Genomic DNA, 20,942 nt, shown 5'->3' with positions numbered 1-20,942 from the left:
ACTTCCTGGATCTGTAGTTTGGTGTCTGTTGGTAATTTTGGAAAATTCTCAGTCATTATTACTTCAAGTATTCCTTTTGTTCCCTTATCTTCTTCTCCTTCTGCTATTCCCATTATGTGTATATTATACTTTTCATAATTTTCCCATAGTTCTTGGATATTCTGTTCCTTTATTCTCAGCCTTTCTTCTCTTTGGCTTTCAGTTTGGGAAATTTTCAGTTTCAAGCTCACTGATTCTTTCCTCAGCCATGTCCAGACCATGTTACATAGGTAAACGTGTGCCATGGTGGTTTGCTGCACCTATCAACCCATCACCTAGGTATTAAGTCCAGCATGCATTAACTATTTTTCCTGATGCTCTCCCACCTGCCCCTCACAGGCCCCAGTGTCTGTCGTTCCCCTCCGTATCCACGTGTTCTCATTCTTCAGCTCCCACTTATAAGTGAGAATATGCAGTGTTTGATTTTGTGTTCCTGTATTAGTTTGCTGAGGATAATGGCTTTCAGCTCCATCCATGTCCCTGCAAAGATCTCATCCCTTTTTATGGCTGCATAGTATTCCATGGTGTATATGTACCACATTTTCTTTATCCGGTCTATCACTGATGGACATTTGGGTTGATTCCATGTCTTTGCTATTGTGAATAGTGCTGTAATGAACATATGTGTGCATGTATCTTTATAATAGAATACTGTACTTTTATTCCTAGCATTTCTTTCTTTCTCTTTCTTAGTTTCAGTCTCTCTGCTGATATTTCCCATCTCTTCTTGCATGTTGTCCACTTTTTCTATTAGATCCCTTAGCATAATAATCATTATTTTAAATTTCCAGCCTGTTAATTCCAAAATCACTGTCATATCTTCATCTTGTTGTACTTGCTTGGCCTCTTCAAAATGTGTTTTTTGCCTTTTAAAGTGCTGTGTAATTTTTTGTAGAAATCTAGATTATTATATATTGGGTAAAAGAAACTGAAGTAAGTTATCATGAGGTTTTATGTTTATCTAGCTAGGAGTTCGGCTGTGTTTACTCTCTCTGTGTCTTTATTAGAGGCTAAAATTTCCTCTGTTGTCGTTTTTGTCTTTGGGCTTCTCTAGAGACTTCTTAAATAGGATCTAAGCCTCACAGGTCCGATGACAGCCGTGGTATCTTCTCTCGCAAAACTGTGGTTCTCTCTCTCAGTTTTCTGAGTGATGGTTTGCCCGTTACCTCAATTCTTTGATGGATCTAAGAAAAGTTGTTGATTTTCAGTATTTCAGTTTTTTTTCCTTGTTGTGAGGGTGGCAGTGGTGACTTCCAAGCTCTTTATAAGTCATGCCAGAAACCAGAAGTCCTTCAATACTTTTCAGCCTCTTTCTGTGTTGCTATTTGCATGTTTTGTGTCATGCTTCTAACCTCTGTGTAGTATTCCACTAAAATAATTTGCAGCCACCAAAATTTTATTCACTCCTTTAGTGACAGATATTTATGATACTTCTACTGTATACAGCAATGCTCCGAATATCCTAATACATGTCAATTTATCGGCCTATGTGATAATTACTCTGGGTTATAAAGCCAGGATAAGAATTGTTGAATAAAATGATATATACTAACTTAAATTTACTATTCAACCAGAATGCTACACAAATCTATACTCCCTCTAGTAGTATACAAGGGGTTCTCATTTCCCCTGTGTCCTTGCCAATATTTACCACTATCTAGGTTTCTAATTGTTTGGGGGTTTTTTTTGTTTTTTGTTTTTTGAAATGGAATCTCACTCTGTTGCCCAGGCTGGAGTGCAATAGGGTGATCTCAGCTCACTGCAACCTGTGCCTCCTGGGTTCAAGCAGTTCTCCTGCCTCAGCCTCCCAGGTAGCTGGGACTATAGGTGCATGCCACCACGCCTGGCTGATTTTTGTATTTTTAGTAGAGACAGGGTTTCACCATGTTGGTCAGGCTGGTGGCAAACTCCTGACCTCAAGTGATCCACCTGTCTCGGCCTCCCAAAGTGCTGGAATTACAGGTGTGAGCCACCACGCCAAGCCTGTTTGTACTTTTTTTGAGTAAAAATTCTTATTTTTTGATTGTTTAAACTTTTCCTTCTTTGATTACTAGAGGAGTAAAGCGTCTCTTCATACTAGCCACTGGGATTTCTTTTTCTACAAATTATCTATTCATATAATTTGCATGTGTTTCTTTTTTTGTTATTTCATCAACTCTAAGTTGTACTTTGTTTACATTTTAAGATCCTTGAAATTGGGACACATATTACAATAAATTAATATCTGCTTCATTTATCTGTTACTATATAAAAAACCACCCCAAAATCTAATTTGCTTAAAACAACAATTTCATATATTTCACAGTTTCATGGGTTGACATGGTTTACCTGGATGATTTTTCTCATGGTCTTGCCAAGAGTCTCTCATGAAATTGCAGCCAGATGGCAGCTGGGATTGGAGTCACGTGGAGACTCCACTGGGATTCTGAGAGACTGCTTGTTCTCTCTCTCCCTGCATGTAGTCTCAGGACTTCATTTTATGGTCTCTCCAACGGAGTAGCTTGGCTTGTTACATGGCATTTCAGAGCTCCCAAGAACAAGAACTTCAAAAACTATAGGAAGAAGCTGCAAGATTTCTTTGAATTGGCCGCAGAAGTCATGTATTACTTCCATTACATTTGATTAGTCAAGTACATCACAAGGTCAGCTAGGATTCAAGAAGAGTGAAACAGACTTCACCTCTTGAGGGAGGAGTAGCAAGATCACATTACAAAAGAGCATGTGGTTGGAGATATTATTGTGGCCACCTTTGGAAACACACATTGTTATGAGCTGCCATTTGGCCACAAATTTCATCTCTCTCCCACATACAAAATGCACTTAGCCTCTTCCTCAAAAGCCTCATCTTCTTAAGCATAAGTCTAAGATTTCACCACCTAAATCAGATGTGAATGGAGTCCTTTGGGTGAACTTCTTTAGGTACTACTCCTTGAGCACAGGAGACAAGATATCTCAACCTGAAGACATTTGAACTTAAGAAACAAGATATCAGCCGGACGTGGTGGCTCATGCCTGTAATCCCAACACTTTGGGAGCCCAAGGCAAGTGGATCACCTGAGGTCAGGAGTTCAAGACTAGCCTGGTCAACATGGTGAAACCCCATCTCTACTAAAAAAACACAAAAATTAACCGGCGTGGTGGTGGGCACCTGTAATCCCAGTTACTTGGGAGGCTGAGGCAGGGAGAATTGCTTGAATCTGGGAGGCAGAAGTTGCAGTGAGCCAAGAGTGCACCACTGCACTCCAGCCTGGGCAACAGAGCAAGACTCCATCTCAAAAAAAAAAAAAAGGTATCTGCCATGCACACAAACCCAAAAAAGATGGTGAGACAAAGAAAGGATAAGGGCATAAATATTCCTATTCAAAAAAATTAAGAGAACAGGAAGCACATAGCAATCACTCATCACAGCAATTCTGGCTGGGAACACATCGCCATTCCTCCATGAGGGCCCAGTCCTGCAATCATCAAAGTGCTTCTCCATTCCTCTTCCCTCTGCTTTCTGGGTTCTAAGATCTTCCTTTTAAGTTATCTTTCCTTTTCTATAAGACATTGCCCATATTTGCTGGTCAATATCAAACTGCTTCCCGACTATAAAAGTTTGAAGACTCAGAAGCCTCTTTTTATTTTTTTATTTTCAACTGTCTCTCCCTTTCAGTACAAGGCAGCAGAATTCTTTTAAAAGCTGTATGGACTTCTTTTCTATCAATCTATAACCATTCCAGTAAACAAAAGCCACACTGATAAATCATAAGACAGGTCCCTCTCTACCTTCGACTGAGAAGAAAAGTGCTGGGTAACAATGCTCTTAAGTTTCTAAGAAGCCTTTAACAGAAAAGGTCTAAGAAACACGTCCTTGGGATTTTTAGTAGACTTTTTGCCTAGCTGAGAGGGTTCAGGAGGCATTATTTTAAATCTTTCTGAGGTCTACACAAAGGTCTACAGCTGTAATCTTGAAATCTTGACCCTGAGGCCATACTTTCAGTGGCAGTGCCCTGAATTTGATCTTTTGCTCTGTTGTAATTTATTACTTTAATAATCTTTTACTGGAAGAGAATGGAGATGAGAAACAGTTTTGTTTTCAATCCTAAAAAATCTGGCAAAGAAATGTGTTGCCTCTAGATTCTAGTTGAAAACTGAGCAATTACTTCTTTAGTTCATCTCCATCTTTACCTTATCACATGCAGCTAAAAGAAACGAGCTGGTATATTCAACATCCTAGGTGGATACTTCCTTAGCCACCTTATCACAAGCTGAAGCATTGCTAAACTTTTCGCCACTACATTACACAAGCGACCTTTTTTCTAGCTCCCAATAAAAAATGTGTTCCTTGTCCTTCCAGCCTTTACAAAGAATTTCTTAGAGTCCCTTCCAGATTCTTCTCATCACCTGGTCCCCAAACCAATGCCACATATTTTAGATTTTTGTAAAATCATCAGCCTTTCATAGTACCAATCTCTGTTTTGGTGATAAATTGCTGCATGCAAACCACTCCAAAACTTAGCAGTTTAAAGTAATTATCATTTTCTTATTTCTCATGGTTCTATGGTTGACTGGGGTAAGGTGAGTGGTCTCGCATGGGGTACCTCAAGCAGTTAGATGATAGCTAGAGCTGGAATTACCTGAAGATTTGACTAGGATGCTGGGACAACTTGACCTCTCTCACTCTCCAAATAGACTTAGGTCCTCCCTACCTGGTCTCTCCAGCAAGTAGATACACTTGTTACAAGGCAGGTCAGGGGTCCCAAGTGCAAATGTGCCAAGAGACAGTAGAAGTTGCCAGGCTTCTATAACCTAGCTCTCCAAGACACACAACACCAGCTCCACAGCACTCTGCTGGTCAAGTGAGTCACAGGGCCGGACTGGATTCAAGGATAATAAAAATAGACTCGAATTCTTGGAGAAGCAGTATCAAGGACACATGGCAAAAAATCCTGTGGCTCATCAAAATACGCATGTCAAACAGGTGCAGTTTATAGTGCATCAATTACATCTCAACCAAGTTTTTTGTTTTGTTTTTTTGTTTGTTTGTTTTTGAGATGGAGTTTCACGCTTTTGCCAGGCTGGACTGCAGTGGCGCGATCTCAGCTTACTGCAACCTCTGCCTCCCAGGTTTGAGTGATTCTCCTGCCTCAGCCTCCCAAGTAGCTGGGATTACAGGCATGAGCCATCTCGCCTGGCTAATTGTGTATTTTTAGTAGAGACGGGGTTTCACCATGTTGGCCAGGCTGGTCTTGAACTCCTGGCCTCAGGTGATCCACCCGCCTCAGCCTCCCAAAGTGCTAAGATTACAGGCATGATCCACCACGCCTGGCAATAAAGTTGTTTTTAAAGGGCATGTCTGTTGGAAGATACGCAGTGATGTGCATCTTTGGAAACAGTCTGTGACTGCATTTTGCACAGCTGCTGTCAGGTGGGCAGTGGTCGTGATTCACTTGCCTTTCCCTCTTCATGCATAAACTTAGTTGTCTTCCCATTGACATTCCCATTGAACAACTACAATCTCTCACTGTTTCAATCAATGAACCGTTTAATAAGCAGTTGAAAAAGGAATCTGAATTCTAGTTGTTGTTTGAAATCTTTCAGTGATAAGTTCTTGTAAGATCAAAACATTTTGAGCGTGAAGATCTGCAGAATAGTTTTCAATAGTTTGGAAAACAACCCCAGAGACAATAGTGAGGCACCCTTTTAGAAAATGTCCTGTGATGTCACAGACCACACAACCACATATAAAAACAGAAAGTCTGAAAGTGATTCAGAAGAATTACATTCTAAATAAAAGTAAGTTTTAGTAAAATTTAATATCCGAGATGAAGATGGGAGGGAGGCACTGGACAGAAAAGCTAGCTGACATTCCAAATATATCATTGCTATTTCATGACAGGACAATAAATATTTGGGTTGAACAATATGAAAGTGTCCTTCTTATAGATCCAAACCATCAAATGGTGAAAAACCTCCTGATTTTAACCTAATGGGTCCTACAGAATACTAAGGAAAGATTTCCTGACTTGGATAGCCCAACACAGAAGGCGCTTAAACAGAAAAATGGATAGCATGGTATTTATCTGTCAAGATGAGGCGAGAGAAGTTAAATTATATATTATTGTTCGAGGACAGACAAGGCCTAGGAACTTAGCACTGTGTGATTCTGTAATGAGTCTGTGCCATATACTGAAATTATATATTCATGATTATGGACCATTTCAAAATGGTAGCAAAATTATCACTATCCTACTTCTCTCCTGCTTTTCAGAAAGTTTACTTTCCTATAATTGAGTGCCTTCTTTTTATTAAGAATCTGAAGTGTTTCTCAGTCTTATCTTCTCTTGACTTTTTCTTTACTAATTAGCCTTCTATTATTGATAGTTCCATTTTCCTTCTTACTGAAAGGTATCATTTCTTTTTTCTCTCTTACTCACTGTCATTCTAGTAGTGTCCATACCTGGCAATAACCTGAATGCATTGCACAGGCATTTTTGCTAATCAAATAATCTATCTTGGAAATGTACAGTAACAAAGGAAATAATTGAATGGCCACTAAAGAACTATTTGTGTCTGAGTATTATAAAAAGAATGCACACATTTTTCTAGAATCAAGGTAGTGAGAAAATGGTTTTTCCTCTAGTGATTGAATAGAAGAGACTTTACCCTTGATTGGCTACTAAACAAACAAAGAATCCTGGAAAAGAATCTGTAATCTCAGCACCCTCTGAAAAGTCACTGGACTGACTGCTTTAGCAACTGTCATTAATGGTGCAATTACTGGCATTGACCGAAAGAGGGCAGTTAAATCCTATAATGAGATAATGAGAATAATGTGTAGTAAGACATCAGTTGTTAAAGTGGTGTCATGAGGCAGAAGAAACAGAGGAAAAGGCCATGAATAGAAAAAAAAGTTTTTTAAAAAAGCATAAAATTATACATATGTCAAGAACAAATAAGATCGTTTTGTCAATCCTAAGTTTCTGTGTACACAAATTATTAGAGAAAAATACTTTTTAATCATTCTATTTGTAAAGTCATCAGAGAAGGAAAATACAATCTCACTTTCTAGTATTTCACATACGCAATCTAAGCTGGTTTTCTCATTCTTCTATTCTCAGTAAAAGCAGAGTAGCCATCAAAAACAACAAATGAGAGAGGAAAAAGAGAATAGACGTGAAGGCGAAGAGATAAGCTTTGAAGGTGATAACTAATGTTATATTTAGCAATCGTCTACTTTATACATATGACCAACTTATTGAATGAACAGAATTCATATATTGCAATCAGGAAAGAGCTTTATTCTCCAACCAGAGCCTCCATACCCTTGGACAACTTATCAGACAAATCATTTAGCTCTTCTAATAAATTTAAGCTACTCTAACAGTCTCATTTGACTGAGAAAGTTTAATCCGATCTAAATCAAAATGTTATTCTTATAACCAATTCATTTTTTGTTTCAATTTTTTTTTTTTTTTTGAGACAGAGTCTCACTTTGTCGCCCAGGCTGGAGTGCAGCCCACGATCTCTGCTCACTGCAGCCTCCACCTCCTGGATGGAGAATCAAGCGATTCTCCTGTCTCAGCCTCCCGAGTAGCTGGGATTACAGGTGCCTGCCACCACGCCCGGCTAATTTTTGTTTTCCTCTACACACAGCTCTCACAAACCAGCAGTGGGGGAGTGATGCAGCCCTCCAGCCTCAAAGATGGGGAATTCGAAGAAAAGGGAAAAGTCTTGCTCTGGTACTATTGTTCTCTGGCCATGATTTTGTGTGGAAGTTACCTGGGATGGTTTTTTGATGTGTCAACTTTGCTAGGCAATAGTCCCCTGTTACTCAATCCAACACTAATCTAGATATTTATTGAAGGTATTTTGTAGATTTCATTAAAGTCCGTAACCAGTTGATTTTAAGTAAGGGAAAGTATCCTAGATAATCTAGGTGAAATTGATTCAATATCAGTTGAAAGGTCTTAAGAGTGGAATTAAGGCTTCCCTGATAAACATGAATTTCTACCTATAGACAGCAGCTTCAGCAGCTTCGGCTTCTGCTAGAGAGTCCCAGCCTGCCCTTCCTGGCAGCCTGCCTTATGGATTTTGGAATTGCCTAGCCATGAGCCAATTCCTTGCAGGGTCTTGCTCAGTTGCCCAGGCTGGAGTGCTGTGGCACAATCACAGCTTATTGCCATCTTGAACTCCTGAGCTCAAGCGAAGTCTCCAGCCTCAGCCTCCTGAATAGGTAGGACTATAGGCAAGCATCACCACACCCAGCCAATTTTTTATTTTTTGTAAGGATTGGGGGTTCCCACTATGCTGCCCAGGCTGGTCTCAAAGTCCTGGCCTCAAGCAATCCTCCTGTCTTGGCCTCCCAAAGCACTGGGATTACAAGCATGAGCCACTGCAGTACATCTTTTAACACAGGTATCACTGAATTACAGGGATATGTTCTGATAAATGTAACCCTAAGCAACTTTGTTTTTGTGCAAAGGTCATAGATTGTATTTACACAAACCTAGATGGAAGAGCCTACCACACACCTGGCCTATATGGTGTAGCCAATTGCTCCTAGGCTACAAACCTGGACTGCATGTTACTGTAGGCAATTGTAACAAAATGGCACATATTTGTGTATCTAAATGTATCTAAACATAGAAAAGGTACCATCAAAAAACAGTATAAAACATTAAAAATGGTACACCTGGATAGGGCTCTTACCACGAATGGGGTTTGTAGGACTGGAAGTTGCTCTGGGTGAGTCAGTGAGTGGTGAGTGAATGTGAAAGCCTAGGACATTATTGTACATTGCTGTAGACTTTATACACACTGTATACTCAAGCTATAGTAAATTCATTTAAAAAAATTTTTTTCATAAAGTTTATTTCATGATTGGTGGGTAGTGCATTTAACAGTTAAATATACTTAAATAATGTGTAGGTGACTGCATGGTTGCAGCATACTGGTAACTAGATACATAACCAATTCAACTAGAAACCAGCTAACGAGTAGCTGTTTAAATATTTAAAATATAGCTCTTGTTTAGAGCCTTTGTTTTGATCACCTTCTTTGTGGGAAGAGCCTGCTGATCACAATGAAAATATATTAAAGCCAAATCTTCTGATATCCATTGCCATTTCTTTCAGCTGGATTAAGTCTCCAACTCCAGGACAAACCCAAGTCTTTGGCCTCCTCCATTAATGCGCTTTTTATCTAGCAGAGCAGAAAGTGCAAGCTTCACAGCAGGCTCAGAGTCTGAGTGTAAATGAAGTCTCTTTCCTTCCACTCCAATTAAACTAGAGTTGTTGACTTTTGCAAAAATAGAAGCAGTGAAATGCAACTGATATTTAGCGGCAAGACGAAATGAGTGCAGTTGGCACTTGATGTCCGAGCAAGGTTTACTGAAGTGTCAAGATTGTCACATACCTTCTGATAAACTGAGCCTCCAAATTCTGCCCCATTATTGTTATTAGTGTGAAGCTCAAAGTCCCCCATCCGGTAGCCCACTGCAGTTATTCCTTGTCAGCTTTGACTTGGCACTGTCAGCGGTCATCTGGTACGCAGCAAGCCAGCCCTCGTAACCAAAGACAGCTGAAGCATAGATTGCAGGTCCAGCAAAATCAAAATTAACATCACAAGCAAGGTTTATGCAGTCCCTCTTGCAAGAGGACTTGATTTTACCACTTTTGTTTCCTGTGATTGCTAAGAAGGTAGTATCAAATATTAGTTTCAAACCTTGACAAAGCTGGTCCAATTGTGATTTCTGTTCCCAGAGTATTATCAGTGTCTCATTTTTCTGGGAAAGTCACACCATACTCACACCGTTTATATTTGGTCTCCAAGACTTCAAAAGCTTTTCCAGTGTCTGCATTAAATGAACCAGATGTTGAAAATCCCACAGCACTGCGTGACTTTGTTCTCACATCCAGTTTTACCAACCCCAAACCAAATCCTTTGTTAAAAATATCTCTGGCAGCTTTGCCAAGGTTAACATATGATGAAGAAATCCACACTGGCCACATGCAGGTCTGCCCATAGGTCGCCATGGTAAGGCCACAGTAAGAGGTGGTCTGGTGATCTCCTAAGGAGGGCCACGGCCACCACTCCACTCTCAGCTGAGGCTGGTCAGCCGCCTCACAGTCAGGCCGCAGCTGCCGTGAAGTGAAATCTCTTTCTTCAATAATAAATTAACCTTAGCTTCTTCTAATTTTTTTACTTAATAAACTTTTTCCTTTTTGTGTTAACTTTTATTTTAGGTTCAGTGGGTACATGTGCAGGTTTGTTACATGGGTAAATTGCATGTCACTGGGTTGGGTGTACAAATGATTTCGTTACCCAGGTATGAGCACAGTACCCAATAGACAGTTTTTCCATCCTCACTCTCTCCCAACCTCCACTCTCAAGTAGCCCTCAGTGTCTTTTGTTCCACTCTGCCTCCCTGCATACTAAATGTTTACCTCCTACTTATAAGTGAGAACATGTGGTATTTGGTTGTCTGTTCCTACATTGGTTCACTTAGGATAATGGCCTCCAGCTCCATCCATGTTGCTGCAAAGAACATGATTTTATTTTTTATGGCTGTGTAGTATTTCATGGTGTAGATGTACCACATTTTCTTTATCCAGTCCACTGTTGATGGGCATCTAGGTTGATTCCATGTCTCTGCCATTGTGAATAGTGCTGCAAGGAACATGCACGTGCATGTGCCTTTTTGGTAGAACAATTTATATTCCTTTGGGTATATACTCAGTGATGAGATTGCTGAGTTGAATGGTAGTTCTGTCTTTTTTTTTTTTTTTTTTTTTACTTTAAGTTCTGGAGTACATGTGCAGAACGTGCAGTTTTGTTACATAGGTATACACGTGCCATGGTTGTTTGCTGCACCCATCAACCCGTCACCTGCATTAGGTATTTCTGCTAATGCTATCCCTCCCCCTAGCTCCCTACCCCCTGACAGGCCCTGGTGTGTGATGTTCCCCTCCCTGTGTCCATGTGTTCTCATTGTTCGACTCCCACTTATGAGTGAGAACATGTGGTGTTTGGTTTTCTGTTATTGTGATGGTTTGCTGAGAATGATGGTTTCCAGCTTCATCCATGTCCCTGCAAAGGACATGAACTCATCCTTTTTTATGGCTGTATAGTATTCCATGGTGTATATGTGCCACATTTTCTTTATCCAGTCTATCATCGATGGACATTTGGGTTGGTTCCAAGGTAGTTCTGTCTTAAGTTCTTTGAGAAATCTCCAAACTACTTCACTTTTTTGTATGAACGCACAGCTTACCACACAAATGTATTGTACAGCTATACAAAAATATTTTCTTTCTTTATATCCTTATTATATGTTTTTTTCTATTTAATTTTTTTTTTACTTTTTAAATAGCTTTGTTAAAAACTAAGACACAAACACATACATTAGCCAAGGCCTACACAGGGTCAGGATCATCAATATCACTGTTCTACTTCCTCATCTTGTCCCACTGGGAGTTCTTCAGGGGCAGTAACATGCATGAAGCTGTCCTCTCCTGTGATAACAATGCCTTGTTCTGGAAAACCTCCTGAAGGGCCTGCCCAAGACCGTTTTACAATTAACAAATTTTTTAATGGATAAGTATAAAGAATGTACTCTAAAATAACAGTAAAAAGTATAATGGCCAGGTACGGTGCCTCACGCCTGTAATCCCAACACTTTGGGAGGCCGAGGCAGGCGGATCACCTGTGGTCAGGAGTTTGAGACCAGCCTGGCCAACATGATGAAACCCGTCTCTACTAAAAATAGAAAAAATTAGCCGGGCGTGGTGGCGCATGCCTGTAAATCCCAGCTACTCGGGAGGCTGTGGCGGAAGAATCGCTGGAACCCGGGAGGCGGAGGTTGCGGTGAGCCGAGATCACACCATTGCACCCCAGCCTGGGTGACAAGAGTGAAACTCCATCTCAAAAGAAAAAAAAAAAAGTATGGTATATTAAGTACATAAATCAATAACAGAGGCACATATTATCATCAGGTATTATGTATCATACATAACCGTATGTGCTATGGTTTTTACATGACTGGCAGTGAAGTAGGTTCATTTACACCAGCATCACCACGAACACGTGAGTAATGAGTAATGTGTTGTGCTGTGATGTTATGACAGCTATGATGTCCCTAGAGATAGGATGTCACTAGGAATTTTTCAGCTTCGCTATAATCTTATGGATATAATTACGGCATATGTGTGATCCATTGTTAACCGAAACATCATTATGCTGTGCATGACTGTATGTATCTCTTCTACTGGTTCTGCTTCTGTGGTTGAAACCTGACTGATACAATACACAAATACCAATTGTCTCTCATGGGGTTCTTCGATGGATTTTTAGGAGATCCTACACAGAGATACATCCCTGAGGAATTTCTGCACTGCATCATTCCCTGATACAGGTGAGATGCTCTCTGGGAGGCCTCCTGTGACTTTACCTTAGCTCTCAACTTCTAGTGAAGCATCCAACACGGCTTCTTTCTTGTAGGATCTCCCACCGATAGGGAGTCCTCTTGGATAAAGCCCTTTGTAGAGGACGCAAACCCACATCTGCTACTTCTGGGATGAGGGGAGTTCATATACCCACTCACCAAATAGTGAAGCTGAGCCTTGAAGCCACCCCACCTTACCCTGTCATCAGGAGCAACTTCTGCTAACTTCTCACCACTGGGCCTCTCTAAACAATAGTCACACAAAAGTGTCTTTGTCCTCTTCAGTAAGGGACATAGGTCAGGTTCTTCCAAACACTTTTTTGTTCTCCATGCTGTCTCAAATTTACAAGCTCCCATAGCTGAGCAAGCATAGAGCCAAGGAGTAACTCTGTCTGCCTTCAGCAAGCAGTGCCCAATTTCCCCAAAGTGCCCTCGTTTCCCCTCTCACTTGGAATCAGGGTGGGAGGGGAAATACCCCAGTAATCCCCCCTTTTTTTTAAAAGAGTCTCATTCTGTCACCCTAGCTGGAGTGCAGTGGTATGACTGTAGCCCATTGTAGCCTCTATCACCCAGGCTCAAGTGATCCTCTCACCTCAGCCTCCCTAGTAGCTGGGACTACAGATATAAACCACCTTGCCCAGCTAATTCTTTTATTTTTTTATTTTTATTAGAGATGATGACTTTCTACGTTCCCCAGGCCAGTCTTGAACTCCTAAGCTCAAGCGATCTTCCCTCCTTGGCCTCCCAAAGTGCTGTGGTTACAAATGTAAGCCACTATACCCAGACCCCAGCAATCTTTTGATTCACAAATTCTTTCAAGGAATTTGTCTCTGCAATCATGTAATCACCGGCAGTTTCTTCCTGCCCTCTGCACAGGCAAAATCAATTCACTGAGACTGCGGCATAGCAGTAAAGAAAGAGTTTGATTGACAGGAGGCTAACTCATGTAGTAGAACCAGAAATATCACTCAAATCAGTCTCCCTGAAGGCTCAAAGTTTTGGGGGTTTTAAAGGATAGTTGGTGGTCAGAGGGCTAGAGAATGGGGAATATTGATTGATTGGGGTAAAATCATAGGAGTGTGGAAAATAGTCTTCATGCACTGAGTTGGCCTCTGGGTAGGGCTACAGGACTGATTGACTCATGAGTTGCAGGTCTGGCCCGAGTCAGCTGGTCATGAGAAACGTAACAGTCTGAAAAAAATCTCAAAAGGCCAATCTTGGGTTCTATAACAGTTGATGTCATCTACAGGAGTAATTGGGGAAGTTACAAATCTTGTGACCTCCAGAACAATGGCTGGTTATCGTTTCACTTTGCCTACATTTTAGCAGAATTCAGGCCCCTCTCATAATCCTAACCTGTGGCCTTTCATTAGTTTTACAGAGGTGGTTTAGTTTTAGGAGAGGGCTATTATCATCTTTGCTTTAAGGTTAAAGTATAAATTAAGTGCCTCCCGAAGTTAGTTTGGCCTACACTGAGGAATCACCGAAGACATCTTGTAGCTTAGAAGCAAAATGGAGTCAACTATGTCAGTTTTCTCTTACTGTCATAATTTCACAAAGGTGGTTTCAATCAGTCTCTATCTTTTCCTGATATGGGCTGTTGGTAATTGTCCTTAGACCAGTTTGGAAAGTCCTGTAGGGTATGCTAAGAACTCTCTTTGGAATATAGGATTTCTTAACACCTATTGTTCTCAGCTTTAGATTTTAGCCAAAATTCTGAGTCAACCAAAAAAACTCTTTCTAATATTTTATTATACTCATCACTGAGTAGCTTTTTGCACCCTCAAAAAAATCAATTAATCATAGGTGAGCTTCTGTGATGATTAATTTTATGTGTCAGCTTAACAGGGCCATGAAATATCCATATATCTGGTTAAGTATTACTTCTGCGTGTGTCTGTTCAGGTGTTTCCACTAGAGATTAGTATTTAAATTAGTGGACTGAGTAGATTCTCCCCCAGAAGGAACCACCCCTGCCAACACCTTGACTTTGGGCCTCCAGAACTGTCAGACCATACATTTCCGCTGGCTTTAGCCACCAAGTTTATGGTACTTTGTCAGGGCAGCACTAGGAAATTAATACGGGTCAGACAAACTCAACCAATTGTCAGCCAGAAAAGATTTAAATTTACCTTTAGCCTTGAAGCCCTTGCTTTGAGTTGTCCCACCTTTCTGAGCGAAACCAACGTATTTCTTAAGTGTGTTTGATTGATGTCTCATGACTCCCTGAAATATATAAAACTAAGCTGTGCCCTGACCACCTTGGGCACATGTTCCCAGGACCTCCTGAGGGCTGCGTCGTGGGCCATGGTCACTCATATTTAGCTCAGAATAAATCTTCAAATATTTTATAGAGTTTGACTCTTTTTGTTGACAATATTTTGGTGCCCAAATACATGAGGCCTCAGAGAAGACTCAGGACCCTGAAAGAGTTGCCCGAAACCGGAGCTAAGTTACCAGAAGCGGCCCGTTGAAGTCCCACTGAGTTCAAGCTTCTCCCCCGGTGGAACGGGTAAGTCCTCCTGAGCCCCAGACCTCCCTTTGGTTGACAGTCCATGATTTATTCTGAGCTGGTTTTCTCCTAGGAAATTGTTGTTTAAGGATCCTAATTCTAATTCAGAGATGCATTCTAAAGGGAATTCTCTATTGCTTTTTCTCCTAAAATTTATCTTGATTCTGAGGAACTGAACTGTTGTTTTCAAAGCTAAATGAGAGACTGAGTTTTTCAGCTCTGAAGAGAAAGGGCTTTTGCCCCTCCCAGCCTAAAGGTGCCCCTGGGTGACCAGGGGCCTCACAGGAGTGCCTGAGGGGTTGAGCCCTCACCACGTGCAGCAGCCCTGCAGGGAAATCCCCAACAAAAATTAATTCTAAAATGTTAAAATTAATTTCTGCCCACAGTCTCATGCCATTGCAAGCTAGGCCTCCACAATTTGACCATTCTCTCACTACCCCCTGCCGGGAGATGCTATCTGGTGTGCTCACTGCAATCCCTGTTACATTGAAAACAGGTTACCCTATCTTATCAACCTTTACACAGAACATCCCCACTCCTCTTTGCCTTAACTACAAGCCAACTGTTTCTTAAAATTATGTCCTCTCAAAATGAGGCTACTAAGTTGCAAGGAGAGTGGAAGTAGTGGAAGAGAGGAAAGTCAGCATTTTTGTTATTGTGGTTTTCCTTGCTGACTCCATACCATTGTTTTTTATCATGTAAAAATAGTTCCTTTAGGCTGGGCACAGTGGCTCATGCCTGTAATCCCAGCACTTTGGGAGGCCGAGGCGGGCAGATCACAAGGTTAGGAGTTCGAGACCAGTCTGGCCAGCATAGTGAAACCCCGTCTCTACTAAAAATACAAAAAATTAGCCAGGTGTGGTGGTGGGCTGCTGTAATCTCAGCTACTTGGGAGGCTGAGGCAGGAGAATCATGTGAATCCGGGAGGTAGAGATTGCAGTGAGCCAAGATCTCGCCATTGCACTCAAGCCCGGGCAACAGTGCGAGACTCCATGTCAAAAAGAAAAAAAAAAAATGGTTCCTTTAATGGATAGTGATAATGGCTGCACAACATGGTGAATATAATTAATGTCACTGAATTATACACTTGAAAATGGTTAAAGTGATAAACTTTATATTATGTACACTTTATCACAATAAAAACAATACCCAAAAAATAGCTTCTTTGAGGCACGTGCCACCTGCCCACCCCATCCACTACCCGTTCTCATCACTTTCATCTTCAAACCTTTTCCTTCCCTCTCAATGATCCAAGACTTTGCCCAGAACTCAGTCTGTCTTCTCTCTTCCAAGTTAGTTATCACAACTGCAAAAATTAATTAAAGATCAAAATGTGAAACCAAATAATAATTAAAGCCAGCTTAAGAGAGGGCCGGGCACAGTGGCTCACACCTGTAATCTCAGCACATTGGGAGGCCAAGGCAGGTGGATCACCTTAGGTCAGGAGTTCAAGATCAGCCTGGCCAATATGGCGAAACCCTGTCTCTGCTAAAAATACAAAAATTAGGGTGTGGTGGCATGTGCCTGTAATCCCAGCTACTCGGGAGGCCGAGGCATGAGAATCGCTCGTATCCAGGAGGCAGAGGTTGCAGTGAGCCGAGATCATGCCATTGCGCTCCAGCCTGGGCAACAGAGTGAGACTGTCTCAAATAAATAAATAAATTAATTAAAAATACAGACTTACTAGAAAAAAATTTTGGGAAAATGCAAGTAAAATCCCAAGCAGGCAATTCTAGGTGGAATACCAAAATCCACAATAAGGAGGAAAAAATGACAGTTTTGACTTTATTAAAACTTAAAATGAGGAGGGGGGATTGGGGAGATACTTGTCAAAATATACAAAATTTCAGTTGGAGAGGAGGAGTAAGTTCAAGAGGTCTAGTGTGCAACAAGGTGACTGTAGTTAATAACAGTGTATTCAGGCCAGGGGCCGTGGATCCCAGCACTTTGGGAGGCCAAGGCAGATGGATCACTTGAGGTTAGGAGTTCGAGACCAGCCTGGCCAACATGGTGAAACCCTGTCTCTACTAAAAATACAAAAATTAGCCAGGCCTGGTGGCACACGCCTGTAATCCCAGCTACTTGGGAGGCTGAAGCAGGAGAATCACTTGAATCCAGGAGGCAGAGGTTGCAGTGAGCCGAGCTTGCACCATTGCACTCCAGTCTGGGCAACAAGAATGAAACTCCAACTAAAAATAAATAAATAAATAAAAAATTTTAAAAAACACACACAATGTATTGTATTCTTGAAAATTGCTAAGAAAATAGATTTTGCCTTTCTGCCCTTGGACACCACCAAGGAAGCATCATTAAAGTCTCTCTTCTCTCTGCCGTCATGTCTAAGTCTGAGTCTCCTAAAGAGCCTGACCAGCGGAGGAAGCTCTTCATTGGAGGGTTGAGCTTTGAAACAACCAATGAGAGCCTGAAGAGCCATTGTGAGCAATGGGGAACGCTCACGGACTGTGCCGTAATGAGAGACCCAAACACCAAGGTTGCAGGGACTTTGGGTTTGTCACATATGCCACTATGGAGGAGGTGGATGCGGCCACGAATGCAAGGCCACACAAGTGGATGGAAGATTTGTGGAACCAAAGAGAGCTTTCTCAAGAGAAGATTCTCAAAGACCAGGTGCCCACTTAACTGTGAAAAATATGTTTGTTGATGGCATTAAAGAAGACACCGAGGCCGGGTGCAGTGGCTCAGGCCTGTAATCCCAGCACTTTGGGGGGCCAAGGCGGGTGGATCACGAGGTCAAGAGATCGAAACCATCCTGGACAAAATGGTGAAATCCCGTCTCTACTAAAAATACAAAAATTAGCAGGGCGTGGTGGTGCGTGCCTGTAGTCCTAGCTACTCGGGAGGCTGAGGCAGCAGAATCACTTGAACCTGGGAGGCGGAGGTTGCAGTGAGCAGAGATCGTGCCACTGCACTCCAGTCTGGGTGACAGAGTGAGACTAAGTCTCAAAAAAAAAAAAAAAAAAAAAAGGCCTGGCATGGTGGCTCACACCTGTAATCCCAGCACTTTGGGAGGCCTAGGCAGGTGGATCACCTGAGGTCAGAAGTTTGAGACCAGCCTGGCCAACATGGTGAAACCTGTCTCTATAAAAACACAAAAATTAGCCAGGCCTGGTGGCACACGCCTGTAATCCCAGCTACTTGGGAGGCTGAAGCAGAAGAATCGCTTGAATCCAGGAAGCAGAGGTTGCAGTGAGCCGAGATCACGCCATTGCACTCCAGCCTAGGTGACAAGAGCCAGACTCTGTCTCAGAAAAAAAAAAAAAAAGAAGACGACGACACTGAAGATCATCACCTAAGAGATAATTTTGAACAGTTTGGAAAAATTGAAGTGATTGAAATCAAGACTGACCAAGGCAGTGGCAAGAAAAGGGACTTTGCCTTTGTAACCTTTGACAACCATGACTCCGTGGATAAGACTGTCATTCAGAAATACCATACTGTGAATGACCACAACTGTGAAGTTAGGAAAGCACTGTCAAAGCAAGAGACAGCTAGCGCTTCATCTAGCCAAAGAGGTCGAAGTGGTTCTGGAAACTTTGGTAGTGGTCATGGAGGTGGTTTTGGTGGGAGTGACAACTTTGGTAGTGGAGAAAACTTCATAGTCATGGTGGCTTTGGTGGCAGCTGTGGTTGTGGTGGATATGGTGGCAATGGGGATGGCTATAATGGATTTGGTAATGATGGAAGCAATTTTGGAGGTGGTGGAAGCTACAATGAATTTTGGCAATTACAACAATCAGTTTTCAAATTTTGGACCCATGAAGGGAGGAATCTTTGGAGTCAGAAGCTCTGGCCCCTGTGGTGGTGGAGGCCAATGCTTTGCCAAACCACGAAACCAAGGTGCCTATGGTGGTTCTAGTAGCAGCAGCAGCTATGGCAGTGGCAGAAGATTTTAATTAGGAAACAAAGCTTAGCAGGAGAAGAGAGCCAGAGAAGTGGCAGGGAAGCTACAGGCAACAGATTTGTGAACTCAGCCAAGCACAGTGGTGGCAAGGCCTAGCTGCTACAAAGAAGACATGTTTTACGCAAATACTCATGTGCATGGGCAAAAAACTTGAGGACTGTGTTTGTGACTAATTGTATAACAGGTTATTTTGGTTTCTGTTCTGTGGAAAGTATAAAGCATTCCAACAAAGGGTTTTAATGTAGACTTTTTTTTTTTTTGCACCCATGCTGTTGATTGCTAAATGAATAGTCTGATCGTAAGGCTGAATAAACGTCTCTTTTAAAAAAGAAAAAGAAAATAGATTTTAAGTGTTCTCACCTCACACACACAAATGTGTGAAGTAATGCATATGTTAATTAGCTTATTTACCCATTCCACAATGTATATATATATATTTCAAAACAACATGTTGTACGTTGTAATATATACAATTTTTATTTGTCAATTAAAAAAAAAAAGCCAGCCACAGTGATGCACACCTGTGGTCCCAGCTACTCAGGAGGTTGAGGCAGGAGCATCACTTGAGCACAAGAGGTCGAGGCTACAGTGAGCCATGATTACATCACTGTACTCCAGCCTGGGCAAAAAAGTGAGCACCTGTCTCTAAAATACACAGACACACACACGATTTTTTTAAAACTTAAAATGTATGAATAGAAGGAAAAAAACACTCCATAATGTTTTAAGAAAACAAATAATATAAAATATTTGCAACACATATGACTGACAAATAAGCAGGTGGCATGTGCCTCAAAGAGTGCCTAGATATTGATAAGAAAAAAGACAAAAAAAGAAAAAAGAAAAAAACCCTGATAGAGTGAATAGCCAAAGGATATAAACATGTAACTCAGAAGAAATACAAATAACTAACTTACTTGAGAAGATGCTCAAAGCCACTAATAGTGTGCAAAGCACAAATGATGACAAAGCTATAACATCCCTCTTCCCCCACAAAAATAGTAATAATAATAATTAGCCAGAATTTAAAACATTGAGAACACATGGAGCTGAGAAGGACCTAGGACTACCCTCATCCATTGCCAGTGGGAGTAAAACTGCTTCAGTCTTTTTGGAAAGTAATCCAGTGGTATCTATTAACATTTTTGTTTTGGCATACGTTTTTGGCTCATGCTTTCAAAACGTGAGAAAACAGAATACATGTGCAAAAATGTTCACTGTGGTGTTTTATTTCATCTCCTACACTATTATTCCCAAATCTTTTCCTATACATGTCCCTCACTTCAGGGACCCTATTATTTGGGTTTCTTGCCTACTTCCGGCTACTTCTCTTTTCTGACACCTTTTCTCTTCCCCTGAAACCATTCTGTAACATCCTCTCCCTCCATCCTTCTTGCTATTTGATTTCTCTGTTATTATGACAAATCCCATGTGGGCTGCTGCCAAAAATCGTGCAATAGTACAGATTGAAATCACTGAAAATGTTCAGCCCCCTGCCTCACCCAAGCTCGCAGGGCTGCCCAGCAATGTCGTGTCTCTAGGCAGATGCCTCTCTTTCCCCTTTGTGATTATTCAAAAATTCTGCTGTCCATAGACCCCCAAACCTATTATTTCCTCTCTCCTTCTTAGTATATGACCTTGTCTTTGATTTCACTGAGAAAATGAAGTTCACCAGGCAAGAACAGTTTACTTCCCTATCACTTGTAATAAACCCATCAGAATCCTTACCCATCTTTCCTTCTTCCATGGGGAAGGGGCACTCTTTCTACCCAAGGTTACTTCTTCCAGTTGTCCAGTCAGCTTCATATTCATCCGCTGACTCAAGAATCTTGGTCTATAAAGCATCCTCTCTCACATGCATATTTTTTGGGGTTTTTTTGAGATGAAGTCTCACTCTGTCATCCAGGCTGGAGTGCAATTGCACGATCTCGGCTCACTGCAAACCCCACCTCCTGGGTTCAAGTGATTCTCGTGCCTCACTCTCCTGAGTAGCTGGGACTACAGGCATGTGCTAACGTGCTCAGCTAATTTTTGTATTTTTAGT

The 20,942-nt window shown here is 41.4% G+C and overlaps 1 protein-coding gene and 1 pseudogene across 1 annotated transcript; one reads left to right on the top strand and one right to left on the bottom strand.

The window, feature by feature from the left end:
* Positions 1-8,965: 8,965 nt before the first annotated feature.
* LOC100980662 (voltage-dependent anion-selective channel protein 2-like) lies at positions 8,966-13,768 on the bottom strand (annotated as a pseudogene).
* Positions 13,769-17,312: 3,544 nt separating this feature from the next.
* LOC100978929 (heterogeneous nuclear ribonucleoprotein A1-like) lies at positions 17,313-20,486 on the top strand. The gene is made up of 2 exons (XM_063608888.1): positions 17,313-17,605; positions 18,200-20,486. Exons 1-2 carry the CDS (start codon positions 17,313-17,315, stop codon positions 18,888-18,890), a joined length of 984 nt encoding a protein of 327 aa, XP_063464958.1. The 3' UTR covers positions 18,891-20,486.
* Positions 20,487-20,942: the final 456 nt, after the last annotated feature.

The sequence above is a fragment of the Pan paniscus genome, chromosome 10, assembly GCF_029289425.2.
Source record: "Pan paniscus chromosome 10, NHGRI_mPanPan1-v2.0_pri, whole genome shotgun sequence".
NCBI classification, from domain to species: Eukaryota; Metazoa; Chordata; class Mammalia; order Primates; family Hominidae; genus Pan; species Pan paniscus.
Note: the sequence above shows the minus strand (reverse complement) of the source record. Positions and strands in the feature narration are given on the sequence as shown.

Excerpts from the sequence above, each read along its gene's own strand:
- LOC100978929 (XM_063608888.1), top strand. The coding sequence starts at position 17,313 with ATGTCTAAGTCTGAGTCTCCTAAAGAGCCTGACCAGCGGAGGAAGCTC. Across the intron at positions 17,606-18,199 it reads AGAAGATTCTCAAAGACCAG|GCCATTGCACTCCAGCCTAG; the intron begins GTGCCCACTTAA and ends AGCCGAGATCAC.